Source organism: Fukomys damarensis, unplaced genomic scaffold (assembly GCF_012274545.1).
Source record: "Fukomys damarensis isolate Sample0158 unplaced genomic scaffold, DMR_v1.0_HiC HiC_scaffold_35, whole genome shotgun sequence".
Taxonomy (NCBI): domain Eukaryota; kingdom Metazoa; phylum Chordata; class Mammalia; order Rodentia; family Bathyergidae; genus Fukomys; species Fukomys damarensis.
This window is the reverse complement of record NW_022900947.1, coordinates 32,251,013-32,278,606: the sequence shown is the minus strand read 5'-3', so window position 1 is coordinate 32,278,606 and position 27,594 is coordinate 32,251,013. Positions and strand designations below refer to the sequence as shown.

Genomic DNA, 27,594 nt, shown 5'->3' with positions numbered 1-27,594 from the left:
GATAACTAGAATATGCATTGTATTAATAACACTACATAGAAAGAATGAAGAAACATCATGAAAGTTTGCTAGTGAAAAACAGAGTTACCCATTTTTTTCTTAGGAAACAAAAGAGACTAGTTTTTGGAGTCTGAGAAAAAAAAACAGATATACTTCCTCAGGAACAATGAATCACTCACTTGCCTCATCTGTTTTTTAAACAAACACATTTGCATTGTAGCCCCACAGAGCACAGCATTTTTTTTCCTGGGATCTCAAAGATTATTTGAAAAGAAATAGATCATACTCATTATGCTGCACTGGAAAAAACAAGATCTAGTCTGCCTAAGCTGCCATGTAACCGACTCTAAATGAAATATAAATCAAATAGAAATAGAAACAGTTGGCAATTAGAATTTAGAAAATGTTGGAGATTATTCTGTGCTGGTGACTAGTGTTCATTATGGGAATGCATGTTTTGCAGTTGGAGAACGCGGCTTTATTTTTCTTGACTTGCTTCTAGTTTCAATACATGTACAATGAGTATCACTAAGAAATATGTATAAATGGGTGTGTGAAACCAGAAGATAATGTGCAATATTCACATGATCCTTACATAATGGATGTAATTCCACTTGTAAAAAGTACTCTATAAAAATTGGTTATGAATGACCACATTGTACATGTTTTGTGCATCATTTATGGTAAAGTACTCTGCTAGTATCATGCAAAGTGTAAACATCCACATTATCAAAATATTTAATAAAACATGCAGGTGGTTAATCAAAATATTGGACTTAATCTGTACATTTAAAAATTGTTTTTAATTTTTTCTTTTTCATTTTTTCCCCCTGTAAAACAGCAAACATCTCCATGAGAAGTCATGGGAATTTGGAAATGACTTCATGTCTTCAATGTACTGTATCTATAATTCACTGCTGACTATATGCAGCAGCTTTGCGTCTTCTAAGGCACAATTTTTTAATGAAGTGATGTGTAAATTTCAATCCAATAACAGCTCGTCCAGATGATAAAGTGGTCAAAATACCTCCAGTGGCTGAGGAAATATCTGCGCCTACATGAACCCACATGCAAAGGACCATCGAGCATAGAAATAAATAATTGCTAGCCGTACTCAATAAGACACAGAAAAAAATATTGCTCACATAACAGAAACACATCTACTTGATCTCCTTTTATGACTACATTAACCTACTAGGAGTGTACCCACAGTCTACATTCACAAAATGTTATCTTCACTTATTTGCCATCATTTTAAGGCAGAATAAATAGTCCCCCTTTGCCCAGTCTTAAAGAAAATATCCTGGAGATGCAAAGTTTGATGGTTTTTAGTCACGTGATTTCTTTCTTGTCCAGCTGAAACTTATCACGCAAGGAAGAAAATAAGCCAGATCTCTACAAAAGTTCTTTACTAAACTCCATGAGCAAAGTCCACAATTCCTCAGAGTAAAGAAGGTGATGTGGGAAAATGAGGGTGCACATGCATCCGTCAGAGTAGACAGAGAACAATCTGAGCGGCAGCCTCTTGCTGGTCACACACAGTGGCTTGTTACGTCCTGGCCTCTGAATTCTCTTAGGATGGACTTCATGTTTTACTTTGAATATCTGTGCCTGTGGCCTTCAAGGGTAAGCAGTGGTCACACCTAATGACAGATTTACCTCCATGCTTCACATCCCACACACCTTAAATGAGCCCCTTATTGAAGATTCCTAATCCATTGCTCAGAGAGAAGCAAGCCATGTGGGCCTCAGGGCTACCACTGATCTGCCACTCTTCTGAAGATTAAACTTCCTCATAGACTTTCCTAGATAGGTTTGGAGACAATCGCTGAGATCCCCCCTGGTTCCTTCCTATCCTTGGGCAATGTCCCCGAGTGTAAGTTTAGCTGATATTGCAAGGGTCCTCTGTGTTTGATGAACCAGCCTATATTAATGACATAACTTCCAAGATACACAAAATCTAATACTAACAGTGCAATAATTTATTGGTATAACTGCTACTTTGAAAGGTAAGTAACACAAATGTTTTCAGGATTACAGTATATATTATCAGACTAGTGTCTATGAATTAAAAACAAGTTATAGCTCAGAGATAGAGCTCATTGTGATGTTTAATTTTTCTGAAATGCATTACATTTATGCTCCTGCCTTAGAAGACCAGTAAAATTGGCATGTCTTGCACTTTCTGCAGCTCAATTCTGTAAACATAAAGTGTTTAATATCTAGAAATACTAAAACAACAGTTTTATTGCATCCTTAACTACTTCCCAAAGAAGAAAATAACACATTTTAAATGGTAAGCCTGTTTGATAACATTAAAACAACTTTTTGAACTGTTCAAGATCATTACAATTTAATGTTTTTGTATATACTGTGCAAATGCAAAAAAAAAAAAAAAGCCCCACAAAAAACCAGGAAAACACAAACACTGCTACAAAAGAACAGATACCACCTTTCAGAAGAGCCTTTCAGAAATCAGATGAATGCTGAGGAGCCCCTGAACTTTTTGTTAAGCACTTGCCAGGGGACACCCTCCATAAAGTAATGGTCATTGATCGAAAGCTTGAAAACCACATCACAGTGTTGTAGGTTGGCCAGCACCTATAAAAAGAAAACAACTTTGGTTCCTGTGCTTGTCTTGCTTCAGATGTTTTAAAACTTTCCAAATAAGCAATTGCATTTGCCAAATTTTTTTCTCCCAGAAGAGGGGAAACTTGTCCCATCCTGTTACTTCAAGTATAGTATCAGGGCAAGCAGTACTAACATCACCTTTGTTAACAATTCAGACCACTGGACCCATCTCAGACCCACTTAGCAATGTGCCAAGGTGGTACATATGCTCTGAAGTTTGGGTCAAGAACTCTAGGTTTCCTGTAAATCTCCCCAGTAAGTTTTCTCCGCTATCCTCTGGGGCAGATAAACAAAAAAACAGCTTCTTTTTTTTCATACTTACTTTAGGTTTTGGTTTCTCTAGGATTAAATTCATCAAAACCAGAGGAACTTGACATGCGATCTAGAAATAGGACTGTTATATTTATCAAGTAAAAGTATAAAGCACCCAGTAAATTTGAATTTCAGATAAACACATACTTTTTCAGCCTAAGTAGTACCCACGTAGTATCTGAGACACACTTGCACCAAATCAACAGCATGCAAGATTTAGGACAGATACATATAGAAAAGTAGATTATCTGAAATTCAAGTTTAAAAAATAATTTTTTGGCTTGAAATGCAAATGAAAATGTTAACTGGGCATCTCGCATTTTTCTCTGGCAAATTTATCTGGAAAGGATGAAGTTCTGCATTTCCTGCTGAAATCTTCACAAGGTTCGTCCTTCATGTGAGACCCCAGGGAGTTGGCACTGAGTGTGTTTCGTGAGAGTGCGTGTTGGAATGGAGCCCTGTGAGCGCCGAAGCACACCGGGCACGAGTTAAACACGTGACAGCTGAATCGTGACAGGTCATTTGTTTTGCGCTTCCCCTCCCATTTACATACGAACTTAAAAACTGTTTACATTGCTTTTAGGGATTGCATTTTAATATCGCTCTTATGCTGTTTTTCCTTCCAAGAGAAAAATTTCATTTAAATGTGACTCGTTACTTGAAGGAAACAGGATTGTATATTCAGGTTTTATTATTCCACAAAATGAAATTATTTTGTTTCACTTAGAATGCCTGTGATGTAAACTACCTTCACATCTATCCATCTAACCTCTTTTCAACTCATATCAAAGTAAAATTAAAGAAGGAAAAAAGAAAAATGATTTTTAGTCATTTCTTCTCTTTTGGATTCTTTTATTGCATCTGGCTTACATTCAAACAGCTCAAATATATTTATAATTCTCTAGTGAAATTATTAGACTTCCACCTACTCATTCCTAAGATATACAGTATTTATTACTTAGGATACTAAGAAGGAAAGCAATACTCTTCCCTGGCATGTGTTGACTTAACTAAAACCAACCTAAAGTGATATTACATTTACCTAGAAAATAAACATATAAAAGTTAGAAAAAATTTGGAAAAAATAATTGCAGAGAAGGTGGCCATTATTAAAGCAGTTTATGAAGACAGAAAATTAAAAACATTCGTATGGAAAATAAATAGGTTAATAAGATATAATAAAATACCCAGAAACAGACTCAAATGTGTGTGTGTATATATAAAACAAAAAATATAACAATAAATATATATATATATAAATATATATAACAATATTTCAACTAATTTGAAATGTTAACTTTCTCATAAACTAAGTCCATATATATATATAGTTTATGAGAAAGTTAACATTTCAAATTAGTGAGAACAAAAGGGATTATTTATTGTTATTCACATAATAAGCTAACTGGAAAAAATAAGGTTGGCTATCTCCTTAATTTTTATCCCGCAATGCATTCCTAATGGTTACCCACTTATAAGTAAAAAAGAAAAAATTCTTGCAGAATCTCAGCTAAGTTTCTTTTTTTCTAACCTTTAAAACAGAGAGTATTTTCCTGAGTAGGACACAAAACCCAGAATCCAAAAAGGGGAAAATTGTATTAGTTACTTAAAATGAAAAAAAATTGTGTGAAAACAAATCACAAAATAGGAAACCCACGACAATCACAACACGGAGCAAACACACACAGGGAAACTTTCCTTATTTTGCAAAGAACTCAAATCAGGTTGCTAAGAGAAGAACAGATGAAGGATTGAAAGCACTTAATAGAAAAAGTGTAAATGGTAAATGAACGCATGAAAAGATATTCAAGCTCATAAGAAATACAGCTCAAAGTAATGAGGTTTCTCCCCACCTAGTAGAGTGGACTTTTTTTTATAGTGCTAGAAATGCAAGTGCTCTACCACTGAGCTATACCCTCAGTCCAGAGTGGACATTTCTACCATGTGATGGTACCCAGAGCTGCCACTGGCATAGAGGGACAAAGGGGCTCTCAGAAATCTTGCAGGGAGGATGCATTTTCTGAACAACGATAGGAAAGATAACTGAAAAATGAAAAAGCACATAACTCTACTACTGTTCAGAATGTTTCCTTTGGAGGTATTTTCAAATGTTCAGCAAGATATATTCAAAGATGTTAACTGGAGCATTTGAAAGTATTAAAAAACTGTAAGTGATCAAAGTGTCCCTTTATTGAGAACTGGTTTTAAGCTAAGGCAAGTCCACCAAATGGGAATGCAGTGGCTACTAAAAACCCACTGAAAAGAGTGAAGGGAAAAAAACATGTTAAATGGAAAAACTGCCAAGATTTGTCATTAAGTCCAAAACAACAGCAAAAGAAACTAAGTGCAGAACCCCACAGCTATGTGATTATCATCTGTGTGAAGTGAAACCCAACACATACACAGATAGACACATCATGCAGATATATTTCTCTATGTGTGCAAATACAATTACCCATTTTGTCCCTACCCCAAGAAATTATTAAAAAGTTGCATACTCATGTTTATAATAGCCTAATTCCTAATAGCTAAATCTTGAAACTGCCTATATGTCCATCAACAAATGAATGGATAAAAAAATGTATTTATACACAATGGAATACTACTTTGCCAGAAAGAAGGATAAATTTGAGTCAATTATAGAAAAATGGATGCATCTTGAGACTATAATGTTAAATGAAATAAATCAGACACACAAGCTTAAATATCAAATGGTTTCTCTTACATGAGAAGTCCAAAGTATAAGTAAAAAGCAAAATAAAAAATAGTTAATAAGAAGTAGGGAGACTGATACTTCTCTTATGGGAGTGGGATCAAGAGATGAAGAGGGGGTGTGGAAGAGAAGGATGAAAAAGTAATTAAGATGTGTTACATACACAGACCAACTTCCCACAAGGAATGTAATCACTATGTGCTGAAACATGCACTAATAAAAATTGGTTTCAATGACAAAAAAGAAATTATTAGAAAGTGATAACTTTGGAGATTTTCACTTTTGGCATGTGTCTGAACAATTTCAAATTTTCTAATCTTATGTCATTTGTAACTTATTTATTGATTTTTTTAATATCTAGGTAGAGAGATAATGGGGCCTTTTTGCTTTCTTCTCAGTATTTCTTAAAGAGTCCTAATACAACATTACATTTAACATGTAAAATAAACAAAAAATTGTATTTGTAGACTTCCAAATCACTTTCTTATTTTTCATCCTGTTACAGGAAGACCACAGTTCTGGTCTTTAGATTTCAAATTAAAAATAGTTAATGTCCTTTAAAGTTGTATACGTAAGAGAAAAATTCCTGGCTTAGACCCAAAAAACTAATTTCCAAAAGAAATGATAATGAATCACTCAACTCTACCTCTCAATTAAAAACAAATCTGGATGAAAACAGGTCAGTCACTCAGAGGTGGGTTCAGAGTCATCCTGTTGGCGTCCTTCAAGTGCTGTGTAGGTTATGAAAGGAATCGGGATCTGCAGCACTTTTGAATCTCCCTTCGCAGTCCTCCAACCTAACACTGCCCCCTTCTGGTTCCATGATCCACATTTGGCCCATGCCCTGAACTTGGGAAAAAGTGTCATTTACAGAGGATGGAAAAAGTCCCTTTGAAAGCTGGGAGAAAAGTGTTTAGTTTTCCTTCCTAGTGCATAAAAACCAAACAAGGAAAGTCTAGTTTAAAGAGTACAGATGGGTTATGCAAGGCTCGTGTACATATATATCTGTCTTTATGTATATTTACAGCATTATTTCAATATATAAAAAACATACAGTTTAAAAGTAGTCATATGTATAATGCGTAGTATAAATAGTTTGGTTAGATGGCAGTGGCTCTAAAGTGGAATTGCTTTGACTTCAAGTCAGATGTTCCCTGTAGCTGGGTGTGGTGGCCCATGCCAGTAATATCAGGTCTCCGGAAGCATGGAGCAGGAGATAGCAGCACATAGTAAATTACTATCTGTTTTTATTCTTTGTTCAGTCTTGCAGATGTAGAGGTCATGTAAAAAGGCAATGAAAATGCTACTTTGCTTACTTTGAGAAATCAAACATTCCTGGATTTCAAACCCTATCTCTTCGCTTTTTCTTAAGTCTATCAGCCTGGTGAATTTGTGTTGAAAGGTCTCCTGATGTTAGGTTAGCCACCAGGCCTCCTGATAGAGACCCAGAAAGAGTCAGAAGCAAGTCACTAGCTAGTTTCAGAATTTCTATAATAGCAGCTGGGCAACAGCACCTCCTGGTGTCCTCAAAAGGAACATGAACCTTGGACACCTGACCCATAGAGAACGAACATCCCAGAGCAAGCTGCTCAAGTGAACTCCAGGGTAGCAAATATTTGTTAAATTCGGATTATGTGCTAAGGTATTGGAGGGGAAGGGGGAATCCATAGAGAAGTAGAATCCATCATTTGGTCTCTCAAGGAACTATTAATTTGGTTGCGAGCAGAGTAATATTACATAACAAAACGCCCGAATATAGATCCTGGTGACATTGAGGAGTTGGTGCTCAGTTTGATAAACAGTAGAGGGATCGCTTCTCAGACTTTGGGCTGAGATCGAGTGATAAACAGTGGAGAGTCAGTCTCCACAGTGAGCATCCTCAGGTGGAGCCGGTCTTTAAAGACCCATGACCAAAGAGCAGCGCTTCAGATCATAGCCTTTCTTTGAACTCACCATGACCAGATCAGGCAGTTCCTTGAACTTGGCCTTCGTTTTTTTTACCTGCTCATGTGTTTATGCACTTTTGGATAAACAGACTTTATTCCCGTCACCAGTAACTTCCAGTGAGAAACAAGTGGCAAAGAAGAGGTTATTTCATTGTTGAGTCTTCAACTTTCATGTTAAGAATACTTCCTCTCAGGATAGGGGACTCAAATATGCATGTGAATTCCTAACTGTGCTCCTATGCACGTGTATGCTTGTACCCACTCCTCTTGGGGTATGCTCCCCATACTCACTTCGGGATCGCATGTAGCAATCATTACAGTTTAGAAGACCATTTCGAATCCTGACATCCGTGCCACTCAGTGCATCTCCAAGCTGTCCTTTACAAATTCCACACTGCAGGGAAAAAGAAGAGTGGTTAAAGGATGTGTAGGGAATTGGTTCTTTATCATGCTTAGTGACTGACACAACAGTCACTTCTACAATCTCCACATTGTTAAGCATCTATTATGTGTTAGATGCCATCCCAAGAGTTGACTTACAGAAAAAGTGAAAATACTTGAAGCATTTTACAGAGAAGAACACAAGTTCAAAGAGGTTAGTGGATTTGTCCTAAGGCTGTGAAGCTGTCAAGTTGTATCTCATTGACTAAAAGCCTGTCCTTTTAAACTTCATAATACACTATTTTTCAATCAAGATGAAAGAGTCATTTTAAACAGATTAAACCCCAGTGGTTTCAAATAAGCACACAGCCAACAGATCATCATTTCAACTTGACTATCAATAATCTTTAAAGGCTTTCCAGCCTTGTTGGTAGATTCTACCAGACAACAACTACTAGGAAAAGTGATTGCATGTTATATTTCCACATTAAAGGCAGTGATCCCAGAATAACAAATCCCTTGGGAATGGAACTCCTTTAGCCAAATGGCCAGAGGACAGAAGAAATAGTGGGAGCTACTTTGCAGTTCATACCAGAGAAGGTGGCACTTGGGGTTGGTCCAGTTGCTAGCCTCTTGCAGTGGGATCAGGACCAACTTCTGATTCACGCTCTATGGTTACCCAGGACAGAGGGAACCTTCATCCAAATTATATTATAAGCTATTTGTACACTGTATTTTGTCTATGGTGTCTTACTTTCATGCAGTTACTGGTATTTTTAAATTAATAATTCAGGGTTAACTTCACCCGCTATCTCTTAATTCATAGACAAAGTGGGCATTATTTTCAACCCCTACTAATTTACTTTATAACTAAGGAGGCTACTACCAAGATGTACGACAAACAAAATTCAAGAAGGAAATAGAAAGTATGTCAGCATTGTGCAGAGAAAGAAACAGCTGACCTTTAGAGATAGAAGATTTGGCTTCTAAAGTTATTTATTCATTTGAAATGTGTCCATCGGTGGAAAAAAAGGGTAGGATATGCTGACAGAGTTCAACTTATAAACTGTATAATAAATCAGCTATAACTGGTTAGCTCATCTATTTACTAGTAGGAGATTTGGTTGCAGTTTATTCATTAATTCCTTCATCTACAAATATTTATTGATGCCTACCTGGCTAGATACAGAGGAAATAGAGCAAGGCAGACATTGTTCCTGCCCTTATGGAGTTTATAATTTATTAGAGAAGAGAATAATGAAATAATACAATGATGAGGGATAATGACCATGAACATTTTATAACAAAGGCAACTGACTTAGTCGAGGTAGGCAAGATAGCTTCCAGGAGTGATACTCAAACTGAGATTACAAAGACACTCATTCTGAGAAGTACAGTTTTGTAACCAGATATACCCATTTACTTAGGTCAAAGACACAAACTCTGACACGAAACCAGAAGGGTTTAAGAAACAGGAAATATATTAAATTAGAAACAAATCCACGCAGCCGTAGAAGATTTGAGGCAGAAACTGCCACCCAAGTTCCCCAAACACCAAAACCCATGAAATTTCACTTAGAAGAGTGAGATGTCCATACCCTGAAGCACTGGATGTGAAAACAGAGACTGAGGGTCTCGATGATCATCGCAGCTCCTTTACCCAGGGGAAGCCCACAGGAAGAGCACAGCTTCTTCCCACTTATGGACCTGGGGTGACAGACACAGTAATAACACACATTTCAGTTACAGGGACCGGCCCCAAGCGCCCATAGGCAACAACATGCAAACACAGAGACGTGGATTCTTACAATGCTTATCTCACGGATGAAATGAGAATTGCTGAACTGACAACGAGTAAGAAAGGAAGTATGAGTTTGGATAACAAATGCTGGATAACAAATGCTAGATTGAATACAACAGGCTTCCATCGCGGTACGTATGAGTTTGGATAACAAATGCTGGATAACAAATGCTAGATTGAATACAACAGGCTTCCATCATGGTACTTATTCTAGTAGAAGTGTGTATGTGTGTGTTTGTGTGTGTGTGTGTGTGTGTGTGTGCGTGTGCATGTAAGATTTTTGTTCCAACAAGTCATGTGGTATTCTGTTTGGCTACCTTGGGATGATAAAATGTGTTTACCCTGTGTTTTCATAAATCCTAAAAGACAATGAAGTTTAGCTTCACTCAGGTTCCAATGGTGCTTTGACATTTTCAGTAAATGGTTCACTCCCCTTCTAGGGCATTTCTTTTTACTTATAATGGAAAAAAATTGGTTAAAAAGATAAGAGTCAACTGTGACATAACAGAACAGGAGTAAGGCAAAGGGCCCTGAGATATAGGATATGGGCACTGTTACCAAGTTCTGTGATCTGCTGTGAAGAACTCACTTGGGGTTTCCCTTCCACCTGGGAGAAGGGTGGACTAGTGATCTCTACCACTTCCTCCAATGCAAACACTGAACCTATAATTTAGGCACTTGCCATCTCTCTAAATTGCCAACCCCTGGAGGGCAGAGTTGCCTCTACTTCCTCTTCGTACTTTTGCAGTCCCCAGTGCAGGGCCCGCCAATAAAATAATGAGAACAAACCCAGCAGACCAACGCTAGGGAAGAGGACACAGTCAACAACCCATCTGAAAGTGGATGGCGGTCCTCAGGGCAGCCTTCCTACGGCTAAGATCATACTGCAGTGACGCTTATGAGCTGAAAAGCCTTGGGACTTACACAAGAATTAAAAAATCTGCAATGTCATTTGAAAGCCAAGGCTACGGAGGGACAGAGGAAATAGAAAGGAATACTATAGAAAAGAGGAAGATTTGTCTGAATCAAAACCCATTTATTAGGATTTCCCTCTTACCTAGTAGATAAAACCTCTGAGTACTTAGAAATTTGTCTCTCCAGTGACTGGAGATTCAGACAGCTTTTAAGAATATCACTGGGCCCAATTAATATCCAGAAGCAAGCATTAAGAGCCAGAATAGGCAAAAGAGAAGGTGACGTTTGGCTTCCCAGCCTCTGCCTGGTTCTCTGGAAGAGCCATCATCAGCGGGCCTTGCCTAGAAGGCTGAGCTGCCACAGAGGGAAAGGGGCCGCCACTGGAGGAGCCAGCAGCTGTCTGGTGGATTTTATTATTAGATTGCAGGTTCCACACAATGTAATTAAAGTCTTATGGTCACAGCACGCCAACGTCACACACTTGACTTTTTCTATCACAAGCAGATGAATCTACAGGCAGATGGAGGATGTTTTCCTTCCTGCTGCTTCTGTGTGTGCGGGAAGAGATGCGGACAGCAAATCCCCCCAAATCACTTGGCAAGCACCAGTTCAGCCATAGTGATGCCTGGCGAGCTCGAGTCCACACAAAGCAGCCTTGGGAAGGCTCGCTGACCTCTTGTACCTGTTTGGTGACTGGCCAGGAGGAGAGGGAGGACAGGGGGACAAGGGCCCAGCCTGGAAGTTCTCTCGAGGGCCTTTCCTGTAACATGGTAAAGGAGCCAAAAATTATGACAAGACAACAGAAGCCCAAAATTTCAAAAAGACATTTTTAAATTAAAAAAAACAAACCAAAATAAAAACATTTCCTTGACAAGCAAATAAGAGAGCACAGAGACTTCTAGTGCTAACTTTTTTTTTTTTTGAAAATAAATACAATAGTAATTCTGTCTAGTAAGGATTATACTTGCATTGGCTACATAAAACCAGAACCAGGCTGGCATGCTGCCACGGCTAAACAGAAAAACCAGAATAATTTTCTAATCTTTCTTTTCAGTTTAATTCTTCTTTAGTTAAAACTGAGGTTCTTTTAAAAGTTATCCACCAGACTGGTTGGTTTTACATTGATGAGATGGCTATAAATATTGTGGATAGAGGGAGAAACGAGTGAATATCGAGGGGCCAGCTCTTAAAGTGAGCCCAGGAACACAGGGCAGATGTGACAGGAGGCATTTTCAGCAGGGTGGTTTCCACTTTGGGTACATGTGCTAAAGGGTGATATTTAAAATATTTAGCAACCAGCCAGGCACGGTGGCGCATGCCTGTCATCTCAGCACTGGGGAGGCTGAGGCCGGAGGATCGCTGTGAGTTCGAGACCAGCCTGGGCTACATAGTGAGTTCCAGGTCAGTCTCAACTACATAGTGGGACCCTGTCTCAAACAAACAAACAAACAAACAACAACAAAAAAAAACCCACAAAAAACCCAAAATATTTAGCAACCACTATACATGCCATGTGCTGCCAGTGGTGAACACGAAGGGAGGTGCACATACTGTGGGCTGCATGTAATTGCGTGGCATTTGGCTGTCACTTCCAGGCTCTGGGTTTTAAAAGTTAATTTCATTTGTAAAGAGAGGGGTAGAACACAGAAAAGAACAAGGAAAAGAGCAAAAGAAAAGAAAAATACCAGCAAGAAGAGAACAAAGCTTGAGTCTATCCACCCTCTCAGTTACCTCCCTAAACCCCTCGGCACCCCAACCTCCCCCCTCAGGCAGAGGATTGCTTTTCCAGAACATCAGGTTTTCAACCAATATGCTCCAGTGCAAGTGTCATGCCTTGAAAAACAGCTAAAAGTCACTACACAAGCAACAACAACAATGGCACCCATGTGATTGAGCTCCTGTTGACTCTGGTGTCTATTTAGAAATGAAACTGGATAGAGAGGAAGGGGGAAAATGGTCCAAACATTGTATTGAGGAAAAGGAAAACCTAACAAGAAAAGTGGGGCCAAAGATGAACCTTTTTCTCTTATAACACAGTTATCATCATCATCTATATAGCACCATGCAATATTTATTATTGTCAGGCGTTAAAACTTTGTGAGGAAGATATTATCATCATTCCCATTTCATAAATAAGGAAACTAAGGCAGAGAAAAATTAAGTAACTTGGCCAAGCTGCTATGTAGGCAAACTTGAATCCGGATGGTCTGGCTCTAGGTAGAGTAACTGGATAAAGTATAGTAAATGTTGCACTTCTGCAAGTATGATTACGAGGAACCTCTGGCTTATATCGGATTTTGCTGTAAAAGTGGGTTTCCTTCTGAATTCTTCTACTACTTAACCGGTCAAATAGTTTGGGTAAGTTGTTTAACTTCCCTGAGGCTTAACTTCCTTATGGGAACAACAACTTCATAAATTCCTCATTGGAAGGCTTCAGTGAGTTAGCATAAGAAAAAAAGAAATATTTATAAACTCTTCAATATAGTGCCTATTATACTGAAACACACAAAAATGATAGGAACTGTTATTAATGTAAAAAATAGTTCTCACAAAATTAAAATGTAGCCTAGGGTAGCTACCTTAATGAGAGAGCATAATAATAGGAAAATAACAATGTTTTCCTTGAAAGAATATTTGTTCATAGGCTCTGAGACAGTTTAACTCAAGTAACTTACTATAAAATAGACTTACAAATTTGTCCAAATATTTAGACTTGTGGGTTAAGAATATGGCATTTTCTCTCATAAATTGATAAATTCAAGTGATTATTTACTCACCAAGAAGACTGTCTTATACATCTATAAATGTTACTGTGTCAATAGAATCAAATCAAGAAAAGGCAAAAATAGAATCAAATCGAGAAAAAGCACAAAAATGCAGCTGACATCTTGCCATCACTTTTTTTCAATTCTTCCCCTTCTAGAGTCAGTGTATTAAAAAAAAAAAAAAAACAACCCACATCCATATTACCGTTTACTTACTTCTGCCTTTCACTTGGAGACTCAATCTGGTGGTTAATGCTTTTATCCAGCAGGAGGGTTTTTGGCTTCACATCTTCTGACATGCATGTTGTTGGGTTTGATACCTGCTGATTCTGGGATGGATCTGAGGCCAAGTAAAGAACACAAACTTTGTACTCGGTAAAATCACCGTTCTATTTCGCAAGTCCCCTTTCTTTAAAGTGCTGATGCCCACTGAGGTCTCACATCAACTCCATGGAGGCTGTGGGCACTGGCTGGCTGGAGTGGCCAGTGAATTTCCTGCACTGTCCACTAGCACTGGAAGCAATGGGGATCCGGAACCAGGCTCTTTTGCCTCAGTGATTTCTGATGTAATAATAACAATACTCAAAGTACTGATCTCTTGTACATTAGAAGAAAGCAAATTTGAGTTGATGCAATTATAACACGGGACATAATTTCTACAACTTAATAAATACCCATTATTTTTTCTGACCCACAGGTTATACCATGATATGGTTTAAACCAAGGGGCATCTCTACAGAGATATATGATGTATAGAACATCTCTAGATGGGGCCATATATAAGACTGTGCTTATGCACAATCAACCTATATAAATATATGAATTTAAAATGTGCTTAAAATACAAGGCCAAATTTATGAATTCCAATATTGGAAGTGTTTTTTGCTTAGCTAAATATTTTTGAAGGTTTAAATTTTTTAAAATTTCTTACAGTAAAAGACACATTGCCACTAATCCCTGTTATGACTTGTGTTTAGATGTCCCTGTCCCCCCAAAACCTCATACTTCTTCTAGGTAGCTGAGTCTAGAGTGTGTAATTGATTCATGCTGGAATGAGGCCCGAGGGCACTAGGATTAAGGGTGCAGTGCTACCCACCCTGAACAGTCTGAACAAGATACAAGGGGCAGAAAGACACTGTTGTTACTTTTGCTAACTTGTATGTGCCGTGTTGTTTCTCCTCAGCCATGCCTGTTTCCTATCCCTGCCTTAGAGCCAGGCAATTATGGACTGAAACCTCTACAAACTGTGAGCTAAATAAACCCTTTCTGCTTTAACTTTTTTTTCTTTTTGTGGTACCAAGGATCACACTCGGGTCCTTGCGCTTGCGAGGCAGGCCACCAAACCACTGAGCTAAATCCCCAGCCCTCTGCTTTAACTTTTGATGACAGGTACTTTGTCTTAGCAGTGGGAGAAAAGTACCTAACACAATCCTCTCTGAATACTTAGCCAAATTTGCCTTTGCTCTAAACACATTTATTATGGTCATCTCTAGTTTCTTAACTCACCCTTCTTTAATCCTTCTACCTTTAGACTAAGTCAAGAAGTACCTGCCAGCAGCAAATATCCTTGAAGCTTTTTTTAGTGGTTAAAAATAATAATAAAGAAATTTAAACAAATAAGGTGCAAAGCCACACCAACCTGAAGTTTAAAATCAAAGGGGGTCAAATGCAGAAGCCTGAAGGCATTCATAGATCTGACACAGGAAGCCTCGGTGGCATGCAGAAGATGATCTTTTTTTCAATTAATTTTATTGGTGCTTTTTTGATGTACATGATCACATTCATCATAGGGATCTTGCACTTATACCTGATATATCTTGATTTCTTCTTTTTTCCGCATTCCTTGCTCTTCCCTTCAAACCTGGTTCCCTCCTTGTTTACAAAAGCTTTTTTGTTTTCAACTTTTCCCTTCTATTCTTTCTTTATTTTAGGAAAACCTTTGAATTTCATTGTGGGGAGCCTGACATATGGGGCACAGGTGCGAATAAGATGGCACAGGAAGGGAAGCTGTTAGGACTTTCTCAGCCTGGCCATGCAGATTCTAAAGCTTTGTAAGCGTTTTATTGGGGGATTAATTCCAGTGGAGAAATAAGGAAAACTGGGGAAGTCTCAAAATGTATTTCTTATCAAAGTTGAAGGCATTTTGTCAATATATATACAAGTATACATCCTGTTCAGGCCTCAGTGGGTCCTCAATGATACCATACAAGCTTCAGGTCTTGATGATAGGAGTTCATTCCTTATATATTGAGGTCTGGGACCCTTAAAGAGAAGTTTATAGCTAGCAGAGGTCATATCTGCCTGGACAATACAGAGGTATTACAACAATTTAAATACTGAGTTTAGTCTCCTTTCTTACCCTGAGCTAGCTGTGGGTTTGTCCCGCAGGATAGGGCCCCAACCTCTGTATCCAGCTGATGGTCCTGATGGATTCCTTTTGATGCCAAATTCTCAGAAGAAGCCCATGGCCCTTGCGACAGGCTGTTAAAATAAAGAAACATATTTCAGAACAGAGATAAAAGCAGCTGGATTAAACTTATTGGTCCTATCACTTAGGGTATGGAAGTACCAGTTACAATCTGAAAAGAGAAATAGGTTTGTTTCCTTATTCTTTTCATTTCAAACTATTCTTATTTAATGTTTTATTAAATATTATTTAATATTTAAAATATTGTAAAGAAATTGTCATTTGCAATGTTCTGCCTGTCCACAAAGCTATTCATTCTACCATTTCAAGGGATGCAGGAGCTAACTGGAAACTCCCACATTTTCACAAGAGAGATTTTTGTAGAAATCATCTGTGCCACGTGGGACCTCTGCAGCCTGTGGTAATCCACTGCAGCTTCTGTGTGGAGAGATGGAGGAGATACAAAGAAAGTTTCTGGTGACACAGAGGACATTTGGGAGAATGAACAACAATTCTTACAAAATGCCTATATAAAGAACTATATAAAGAATGCCTATACAAAAATGCATATAAAATACTTCTTGGCATCATTCAAATCTTCCTGACTGGGAGTTTTGTTTTAAAACAATCTAGAAAGTCTCTGTCAATAACTGAGAACAGATGTGCTTATCTAAAGACAGTGTGCCTCTGGACATGGGTCCTTAGCTCCTAAAGCTTAACCTACATACAGCCTTCTACCTAACAAGCCCAGAGACTTCTCAGACCCCAGAGGCAAACATCTATCTCAAAAGGAACACTGAGGAATGCCACCTGGGCATTCTGTGGGTTCCTTCCAGGTCAGACACGGGTGGCATCAAGAAGCCCATCATAGCCATTGCTCCCCCAGAGTCTGTTCCAGTGTGAGCTACTCTGAGTGTTCCAGGGGTTTCTGGCTTCTTTTTCTGATCTCCCGCTCATGGAACATCCTGGAGTTTTGGCAAGAGGTACCACAAACAACTAACTAGTCAGCTGCCCTTTATATCATCACCCAGGGTAAACATGGCTTCTCACAGCACAGGGGATAGTAACAGCCATCATCAGGTCCACAGTGGAACCACAGTAGATGAGACTCCAGGGTCTTGTTTCAACCATTACTGCTTCAAACACCATCACCACTTCAGTGAGCTGACTGACAATTCTTTGAATTGACAACAGGGTTCTCTGATGATCTATACTGTTTCTCCTTATTAAAAATAAAAACATTTTGCCTATTTAAAAATAAAGGCTATTTATATTCAAGAGCATAAGGACACTGACTTCAGAGCTATTACAATATGTTCAAGCAATATGTAATGTATTACTGGAATGATCATTTCAAAGCTGACTACGATTTGCATTAGCAATGACGAACGGGCAGAACTTGGCTTTGTGAATTTTCATGGACAGCCTGGTACGGGCTCATACCTGCCCTTCTCCTCCAGCAGATCACTTTCCTTTGTTTTATGCAATATGTCATTATCATTCCTTTGGAGTGGTTCCTTGTGTTTCCTCTCTCTTTCTTCATCATGACAGTTTTCCAAATCTGTTTTATTCTAAGGAGAAAACAAGGATAATTATATTCATATGTATATATATATATTTTTTTTTTCCTGGTACTGAGGATTGAACCCATGGCATTCACACTGAACTATACCCTCAGCTCTTCTTTTATTTTTATTTTTTGGAACCAGGAATTGAACTCGGGTCCTTGTGCTTGCGAGGCAGGCAGCAGAACCTCTGAGCTAAATCCCCAGCCCTTAGTTTTTATTTTGAGACAGGCTCTTGCTAAGTTACTAATTTGCCTACTTGGACTTGAACTTGCAATCCTCTTGCCTTAGCCTCCCGGAGTGCTTGTTTTACAGGCATATGCCACCATTCATGTCTTAAATATAACTTTTTTTTTAATACCAGGGATTGAACTAGGGACCTTGTGCTTATGAGGCAGGAGGCGGAAGCACTGAGATAAATCCCTGGGTCCTACACTTTGGGGGCGGGTACTGGGGATTGAACTCAGGTCCTTGCACTTGTGAGGCAGGTGGAAGAACCACTGAGCTAAATCCCCAGCCCGGGCCCTATAATTTTTAAATGTACTGAACCACATTTATCTCTGGTCATTAAATATTTGAAGCATTTTCAATCATGGTCTACAGTGTAAAGAACAGTTACCCAAATTGATGTATCCTAATTGATTTCCAATTATTTGGCATAAATGTATAATCTGGACTCTTTGTGTCTCTAAAGTCATACCATAAAGGGAACTGGTTAGAAAATCCTGTTGTCAACATACAACCAAGTCACAGGACTGCTCATTTCAACACAAACGTTTGCCTGGTATCCATGGGTTATTTTATTGTGTGTAGACTGTGGACTAAGCAGATTTTGGTATGACTTCCTTTCAGTGCCTCTGTGACCTTACTTGGGGGACGTGGAGGTACAGCAGCCTTTCTGGCTTTCTTCAGTCCTCAAAGACAAATGCAGGTTTCTTGTGGAACTTTTGGGGTTAGAAGCAACCTTCCTGGAATTGGTGGAGAACATAAGGCAGATATCTCTGCTCTGCCGAGCGGTGCAAGAACAGGCCTAGCTTGGTGGAGAGAAATGAATGTCTGTGGAAGGAAGGAGCAATAGAGGAGCCAGGCAGTGAGCAGGATGTTCACTACCTAGAGCCTGCCAGCCTGCTTGCTGCGATGACTTTACTGCTTCTCTGAAGCACTGACAACAGAGAGCGTGCAATGGTCGCGCCGCACCGATGTGGTTCTGGGGGAAACAGCCAGGCCTGGTTTCCAACTATTGTGTTTGGTAGGGAAATTTGGAACTGTGGTTTTATACTTCCATTTAGGTTTATTTCTTTCACAAATTGCTTTTAATTGATGGTCTCACCATGGTTCCGCTGCCTTCAGTGATAGAGGACGTAGACAGCTGGTCTGCAGAACTTGAAGAAATAGTAAACGGAACCACAGTGTCTTCAATTATCTTACGCTCCTAAGGGGAAGGACACAAGTCAATAAAAGGGGAATAATCATATTTGTCAAGGGAGAAATTACACTAAGAAAAAAGAGGAAAATTACATTAAGGAACTTGAAAAAAAATCAGAATATGTGTGAAGAAGCAAGCATTTGAAAACATCTACTTTTAAAGCATGCAAATCGCCCAATACTCTCTATGGGCAATAATTTAGAAATAAACACTGACTGTAGAAAACTAAAGACTGGATTCATTTGTATGACTCAGAAAGCTCATTTAAGAAATGCTATTAGGGATTGACGATTTACAAAAATTATTAGTGAAGATAAAATTCACAACAATACTAATCATAAACAAATTTTAGATAACATAAACAAAATGCACCCACTTTCAAATTCTGTAGCATGGTCTGGTTTGTTAATTAAAAAATAAAATGAAATAAAATTCTCCTCTCCACATCTCTTTGGTACTATCTAGTGAATGTAGTAGTAAGATTATACTCGTTTAGCCAAAATACCAAAATTATTGTACAAAGTTAATTCATTACTACCAAATAGGCTTGCTATACACAAGCCTAAAAATACATAGATGAACTGATTCTTTCATGTCATCTCTAAGATCAAGAACCAGGCTGTACCTGGAAGAAAGACATAATCCTATCGTCTCCTTGACTGTGCTTCAACACACTCGTGATATCACCCATATTTTGGGGGAATTGTGGTTTTTTTTACAGCCAACGGGATGTAATTCTTTCCAAGAGGTTGGACATGGAAGCCCTGCTGTGAGCAATGACAGAAGAAGCCACACACACACACACACACACGCACACTGCACAGATACAAAAGTCAGTGACAGATTTGAGGAACTGGGCTGACAAGGACAAAGTCCCCGAGAGCTTCCTACCTCCTCATAGTATCTGCGTTCTTCTTCCTCCACCTCCTTCTGGGCCTTTTCCCACTCTTCTTTTAGCTTGTCCTGCTCCTTCTGGTACCGCTCCTGTCACAGAGTGTCCACAGATTGTTTGAAAGTGATCTCTGCATACTTCACTGAGACTTTTCCCTGCTCTGACCCACCATGTCCAACATGTGGCAAAATTTCTTCCTGTGGCAACATTCTAAGTCTAATTAACTTATGCCATGAAAGGGAATATTGTTGTGTGGCACTCAAACATTTTAGGAATGTAAAAATCCAATAGACAGTAATATTCTCTGCTGTTGCATTTTGTAGAATCACTCTTTAGGTTAAGAAATAGAAATTTGCTTGTGGAAAGAGAAAGATGAAAAAATTCAACAGTATTCCTTAACTTAAATTCTATTCTACATAGGCTAAATCTATAGATTGGTTCAACTGGACCCTTTCAGAGGTGAGTTTTTGCCATTCTACTAATAGAGATGTATTGCTGGTCTAGGGGTGTAGTTCAGTGGTAAAGCTCTTGGCTAGCATGTGTAAGGCCATGGATTCCATCCCCAGCTCCCCTAACACCAACTTCCCCCAAGAAAAGCAAAGAAATACATTGCTGCCAAGGAGAGTTTAATAAAAGATTTAAAAACCTTGTAGGTTTATAGTACAGACAGTACAGCAAGATCCAAGGTGACAAGATGACAGCAGAGTAGCTGAATTAGTCTTTGCTTTTCACCACTGTACCAAAACAAAGCCTTTCCAACTTACAGCAAATTTTGAATTATAGTAGCTTTTTAAAAAATCACTGCATGTTAGTATATAGAATAATGAGATTCATGATGGTATATTGGCAGATGCATTTAAAAAAATTATTTTCATCCCCATTACTCCCTTTTCTCTCCCCTCCACCCATCTCCTTCCTCATGTTTAAGAGCAGTTTTCAAACACCCTCTACAATGCTTCTGCATTGGAACTCCATTCTCATGTTCAGAAAGTACAGCAGGAGTCACCACTTTTTGGGGGGAAAATAAAATACCCCGAATAAGGAAGGTCCCTGATAAATGTGAATGGAGTTCCACAGCTGACTAGAGGAAATGAATGAGTGGAGATTAAAACAAATGCTTGAAATGAGAACTGACCCCTGGTGTCCCGGGAATGGCCTCCTGACATGACCATGACAGAGGGGTCCCTGAACACCCTCCATTATTTTAGGGTGGTCATTGTAAGTCCTCTCCTGGAGGCTAAAAGAGGTCTGTGCATGTTGTATAGGCAGGCACTGGGGTTTCCCCCTCGGACACCGTTCTGACATTATCCTAGCAGCAAAAGGGCTTCACCGGAATTAACGTTCTAGCACAAGCCCTGCTGCTCAACCAATGGCAGAGGCTCTTTGATACCAGGTGAAAACTTATTGTCAACACTGAATATTGTAAAGTTTTGGAGATGGACTTCAGGGGCTTTTCGGGATAGAGGAAATAGATCCACCAGACTACAGAAAAATCTAAAAAACAAGTAAAGCTAATCAGGCTTATCGGTTCCAGGAAGTCCCCTTACTTTTCCTGTCTCCCTCACCAGGACAATGATCTGAGAGTTCAGGGACTGAAAGATGCAGGCTGTCTGTGACACTGGTACACACACACACACACACACACACACACACACACACACACTCCTTTATGAACAACCCGCAGTACTGTACCAGGTAACCTTTCAGTGGGACAGGAGCAATGCATGCCTGGTGCCTCAGTACAAGCCTGCCCACCCTTCAGAGCACCACAGCACCATGATGAGATGTGCACTCTGCTACTCCATGGAATTTGTGATTCCTGACTGTTGACCATTTAGCAGAGAAATATGCACTTGATATTCAAAATAATAGCAGATGGCCAGGACTGGTCTAAAAGTCCTGATGCCTCTGGACTTGATAAATCAGGTTCCCACTAACGTTTTGGTGTTGAAGACCTAACCCTCAAGAGCTAAAGCCATGTTAAAACTGATCAACTATGGGCCAGGGATTTAGTGGTTCTTCCACCTGCCTCACATGCACAATGACCTGAGTTCCATCCCTGCTACAAAAAAAAAAAAAAAAGATTAATTATCTAAATCACCCCCAACTTTTGGGAATTAGGCCAAAAGGATCAGAACCCCCACACCCCAAAAAAGAGAAAGAAAAAGTAAGTAAAATAAACTTGCATTAAGTATCATTTTCTACATGGTAGCAGAAAGTAATCAACTTATTGAGATCTAACATTCTTCTCCTTTATGATTTTTTTTTGTAACTTTAGTAATTACTGAGAATAGAGCGAAAAGAGACCGGGTTTTTTCAGTCATGCAGACTTGGATCTAAATCCAAGCTCAATACCTGTCAGGTGCAAAACTTTGGCAATTAATTTAATTTCCTCGAGCCTTAGTTCCTTTAATTGCAAATGGGCTGAAAAAGACATGCTTTGAAGATTTGTGCGCAGATTAAATACATCAAGCACCAAATGAAGTTCCTGGCACATCCCAACTACTCAATATAGTTTAGTTTCTAAGTTTACTAGTTGCTTTTGGAAGCCCTGTTAATCCATGGAACAAATAGGGAGCATGACAAATTTGCTCCCAGAATTTTTCCAGAGTTGATAATTAACAGCTTTCATTCAAAGACAGAGCAAATGTTTCTACTTAAGGAACTGAATTTGTAGGGGCAGCTGAGACCCTTAGACAGGGTTATATACAAGACCAGGCCCTTTAAGTAGAGGAGACATGGTCTTTGGGTCGTAACAAATAACATGCAGACAGCACGCAGTCTTGCACTCCTGTCTATACTGCAGCAATGCTATCAAAGTGCAGATGGTCCTACGGAATCCACTGTGGAGCTAAAGGCCTCCATCCACCCCAGCCACCTCAATCGTCCCTCCCTGAGCACCATCACCTGCCCTCATGTCACCCCTAACCAGCCAGAGAAATCATTGCCCTGCACCCCTCCAGAAGTAGCATGATGGAGTCAGAGGGGGATGGAGAGGAATTTAGAGAAACATAAACCAGAAGCCAGGACAAAGCCCAGATGACTAACATTATAAAACCATCACATGCTCACATGTGACTGACGATTGTTTCCGTGGCTGATAATTGTAACATCATCACATGCTTATCTGGGTAACCATGTACTTGAGAAAACATATCCCACTGGACCCTTATGAAAATGTTACTCACATTTACTGTGTAACTGATCCATCCCCTTCCCAGAAACAAAGGCCAAGACCCTGATTGGCCCGGCCCTTGCCAGTCAACAAAACAGCTGGGATGCCCCTTATCTTGTACCGCATCTCTGCAGTTAAGATAGCTTCTCTTCTGCTTTCTCTACATTTGCCACACTTTAAATAAACTTTTGTTTCTCATGGTACCAGTCTTGACTCCCCCATTCTCCAGTGAGAGCTCCACTTCTTCATTCTTCACCAGAGGGCAAATCCTCCAGGAGAGCTGGAGGATCATTAAAGGGGACCCCAACCCCCCTCAGCTACCTCCTGCCAGATGTAACAAACTGAGGCCAAATTTTATCCCCACCTACATGCTATTAAATGGCTTTTGGATCATTCATTGTCACTCTTGCTTGGGATGGAAATTGGCGATTAAAGAGTTAACAAACGAGTAAATTGATTCTTAATACTGGGAGCTTTTCAAAGTGTCAATGTGAACAGTTTTCCCTCTTGCTCATGACTGTGTTTTCTGACCGGAAGAATTAGATACAGGATACTCTGTTGCCTGTACACAAAATGAATTCATAAGACTCACCAAGTTCTGAGAAATGGATTCCATCTGTTTCCTGTGCTAAAAATATATTTCACGCAACAGAAACTAGGAGAGCACCATCCAAAAGAAAGTGGGAGAAGAGCAGCCAATCCAGTCCTACCTGAAGCAGACGTTCCTGCTCCTGCTGCCATTTTTCCTGTCGCCGCCGCTCTTCTTCTGGATCCCATGCCCAGAACTTAAACTGCTGAGAAAAATAAAACCATGATCAAAATTGAGCTGCATCCCCAAGGGCAGGGCAGGCAAGACAAGATACCTAGCCTCCAGTACAGCACCAGATGGACACACAAAAGCCTTCGCATATCTTAATGCCCTCATTGGTGGAATAGGCCTCTTCTCCCCCAGCACTGGGGATTGAACCTGAGGCTTTTGCACTTCCCCCAGCCCTTCTTTTGAAGTTATTTTTAGACAAGATCTTGTTAAATCCCTAAGTTGCCAGGCTGGGCTTGAACTTGTGACCCTCCTGACTCAGTCCCCCAGACTGCTGGGAATACAGGTGTGAGCCACTTACTATGCCCAGAATCAGAACATTTTAAAAAATCTTATTCCTTCTTCAGTTTACTCCCAAGATGCTGGCATGATTCTGTGAGCTCTTTGAAAACTAATAAAAATATGGAGTAATTAGCCATAGATATGGGAAGGCTTTGCTTCATTTTTGTTAGAAGTAATAACGTAATTGCATTCACACACCTGAACAGAATATGTTCATTCTGTGTATTGATCCTAGATCCAAACCAAGGGGAGCAGTTATTTCAGCACAAACATATTTTGTAAGAAGGTAACTCTTTGTATTCCATTGCTTTTCCATACTAGTTCTCCTTAAATTGGGTTAACTCACCAGTACCCAACTATACTATCCAAAAGCCTGGCAAAAACTCAAACCCAAAGGCTTAAAAAAATATTAATAGAAGGTTCTTTCAAGTTTGGGAACCAACTGAATAAACAAGAAGACAGTACACAAAAGGGATCGGGGTGTAACTCAGTGGTAGGGCATTTGCCTAGATTATAATTGTCCCTGGGTTTGATGTCCACCACCACAAAGAGAGAAGAGGTGGGGGGGGGAGAGGGAAAGGAATGAGGGAGGGAGGGAGGGAGGGAAGGAAGGAAGGAGGAAAGAAAGAAAGAAAGTTTTATAGTAGATAGGAAGGTGTATGAGGGGTCAAATGCAAATACTATTCCATTTTATATAAGGGACTTGAGCATCCAAGGATTTTGGTGTCAGAGGAAGTCTTGGATCCTATTCAACACAGACACTGAGAGGTGGCTGTAGTGGGAAAAGCCTACTCTCCACCCTACCCTGACCTCAAAAGATCACCACCATACAGGTGCACAGCGCAGGATTGCCCAACAATGTGTCTCCAGGCAGAGCATGCAGCTAGCCATGGGCAACGCTGGATTTAGAACTTTATGAATATTTATCACTTGAATACATCCACATTTAGCCAGATGAAATGTGGGCTTCATTTTGTACTCTTGTGTGGTTCCTACAAATGGTTGAGCTGGCCATAATGTTCACACAGTGGTAAAGAAAAGCAGGACAGTAAGATAGGAAACACACATCCTATCTGCCACCCTTGAGATTCACACTGCATACTGGTATACTACAGACTAAAGCCAATTTTACAGGAGGGAAGAGTACTTATTGTATATAAACTAGTTTCCCAGAATTGCTTGGATGACCATAAAATGCCACCCAAAGGTAGAACCCAGATGGGCAAGTCTACCTAACTTTAATGGTATTGGAGGTTGACTCCACTACCACTGAACTCTCCTAGGACTTGAAGGTGTTTTAAATATTGACAACCCTTCACAGAGACATAGCCCTTCTTTGTGGGCAAGGGGCTGTTCATGTGAATGAAGTCATAGGGAGGAAAGTCCAATAGATGGGAAATAAGAGAAACAATTAGGAACTATTTAATTCTCAGATTAACACTGTGGGAATCTCAAGAAGAAGGTAAGTAAAGAACAGGCAGACAAGAGAGAGAAGCATAGGACAGAGGGGTCTGCACAAAAACAGACTATTTGTGTGCGTGTGTGGGTTGTGGGGAGAACAGGTATCTTCACAGAAGATAAAGAGGGCAATATCAGCATCATAAACAAGAGGGGAAAACAGTGCTTCACAGCTCCTTCCTTTGGTGATTACTGGTTGATTTGGTGATTAGTTACTGTTGGCTAAATATGGGCTGAGGGGTGTACAGGTGACCATGAGAAGATGGCAAAGTGACCATATATACAGGACCAACAGAGAACTGTGTGATAACTGTCCTCAAGAATAGATAAAAGGTGCTAGAAGTTGGACTGGAGAGCACTCAGCCCACATTGTTCCTCGCTGTACCTTTTGCAGGTCTGTATCTTCCCCTTGCTCTGGATATCTCAAGGGCACAGGGATGCCTCTTACCCCTCTACATATCCCAAAAGCTTGCATTTTAGGTCCTCAGTGTTTGTTAAGTAAGCAGTGGAATCACTTTGTGCAGGATGATGGCAATCCTGCCTTCTCAGTCCCTGGGGCCACTCCAAAGTCTGACTGGAAATAGACAGTCTGCTGAAGTTACCACAATCTCATGCTTACTTCCCCTTCAAACTTTACTTATTTTCAAGTTTCTGTTATCTTTCTATTCTATAAGCGGTCATTTCCTGTTGAAAAAACATCAAATTTGCATGGGAGGATGCAGTATTTTCAGAGAATTTACTTATATAAGTCACTAAAGTTTTTTTTCTCACTCTCTTTTCCATAAACCAGGTATGATAATGTCTGTCTTGGGGGTACTCTTTCTCTCTTCCCCCATCCAGGGGGCACATGAATAGTTTGACATTCTTGTTCCAAATGTATTTAAAATGGAATCGATGGGTTACATCACACTCTTTAGGTCTGTGCCATGAATGCCAACTTTGAGATCCTTCTGCGGTTCCCATCCACCATAGTGGCTGCCACTATGACCAGTGCCTTACAGCTGAACTTCCACAAATGGTCCTTAGTTCTGAACTGTAGTTGGAGAGGTTGAGGGTTATGTGACAAGTGATAGGTCCCTTCTCCAATCTGTACAGGCACTTAGGACTTCCCAAAGTGAGACAATTTGCTTGTAGATGAGAACTGATAATGTCTCTGGTGGGCCTCTTGGATTAACCCCTGGAGAGGGATGATTCGTTTCTGTATCAGGAACTATGCTAGAGGATTCTGTATCTTCTGTATAATTATTACAACTAAGGCTCACAACAACCCTGAAAAAAAATCTATTATTATCTCATTGTACAGTCAAAAATGACCAAAGCAGAGAGGTTACACAGTATCTTCAGGGCATAGGCCTAGCAAGTCTGGAATCAAAGGTACAACAGTGATTACATGGCTGCCCCCAGGTGGCTCAAGGACAGTGCTGCAGCTGGTTGTGTCACAGAGGAAGGCCATCCCCAGACCCAGTGGGCATTTTAGAGGATGAACAAGGCCCAGCAGCGTCAGCATAGAAACACAAGTGCAGAGTATTCAGATATAATTCAGCCATATGGGATTTCCACAGCGTTGTGTGCCTTGACATTTTTCTTAGCAGAAGGTTTCTTATTTAAATTAAAAAAAAAAGAAAGCAATATGTACAAGCAAGATAGTTCAAGATACTGATTGCCACAGGAGGCATGACAAACACATTGCGGGTCTCCTAGAAAAAGTCCAGGCAGGTCCTGTCTGCCAGCAACACACTATGTTGAAGTGTTATTCTTACATTAAAATGATTTTGAATGCCTACTAATTCTTACTATGACATCCATTTTAAGTGCTTCTTTCATCTTTTACTTTCCTGACATCATTTTGTTCCCAGGGATGATGACTCCACATAATGATAATCTACATCTTTATCATAATCTATGCTCAAAAGAATTACGCACTACTTTAAATTATTTTTCTCAAATCCACTGTTGGATCTTATTTTTGATTGAATATGCTCTAAGAAAATCAAATACATTACAAACTAAAATCACACTAAACGAATGCCTTATTCCTTAAAATGAGTTACTTACAGGTGTAGTTAGAGGAGACTTTTCACTGTTTGGAGAATCCACTATACAAAATA

At 39.6% G+C, this 27,594-nt stretch overlaps 1 protein-coding gene across 1 annotated transcript in view; it reads right to left on the bottom strand.

The window, feature by feature from the left end:
• Positions 1 to 431: 431 nt before the first annotated feature.
• Limch1 (LIM and calponin homology domains 1) overlaps positions 432 to 27,594 on the bottom strand; it is a 318,918-nt gene continuing 291,755 nt past the window's right edge. The window contains 11 exon segments of the mRNA XM_019207620.2: positions 432 to 2,601; positions 7,894 to 7,996; positions 9,582 to 9,690; positions 11,382 to 11,459; positions 13,681 to 13,804; positions 15,824 to 15,945; positions 17,315 to 17,442; positions 18,767 to 18,868; positions 19,754 to 19,846; positions 23,640 to 23,720; positions 27,542 to 27,582. Of these exon segments, the coding sequence (XP_019063165.2) occupies positions 2,576 to 2,601; positions 7,894 to 7,996; positions 9,582 to 9,690; positions 11,382 to 11,459; positions 13,681 to 13,804; positions 15,824 to 15,945; positions 17,315 to 17,442; positions 18,767 to 18,868; positions 19,754 to 19,846; positions 23,640 to 23,720; positions 27,542 to 27,582 (1,007 nt within the window). The 3' untranslated portion in view covers positions 432 to 2,575.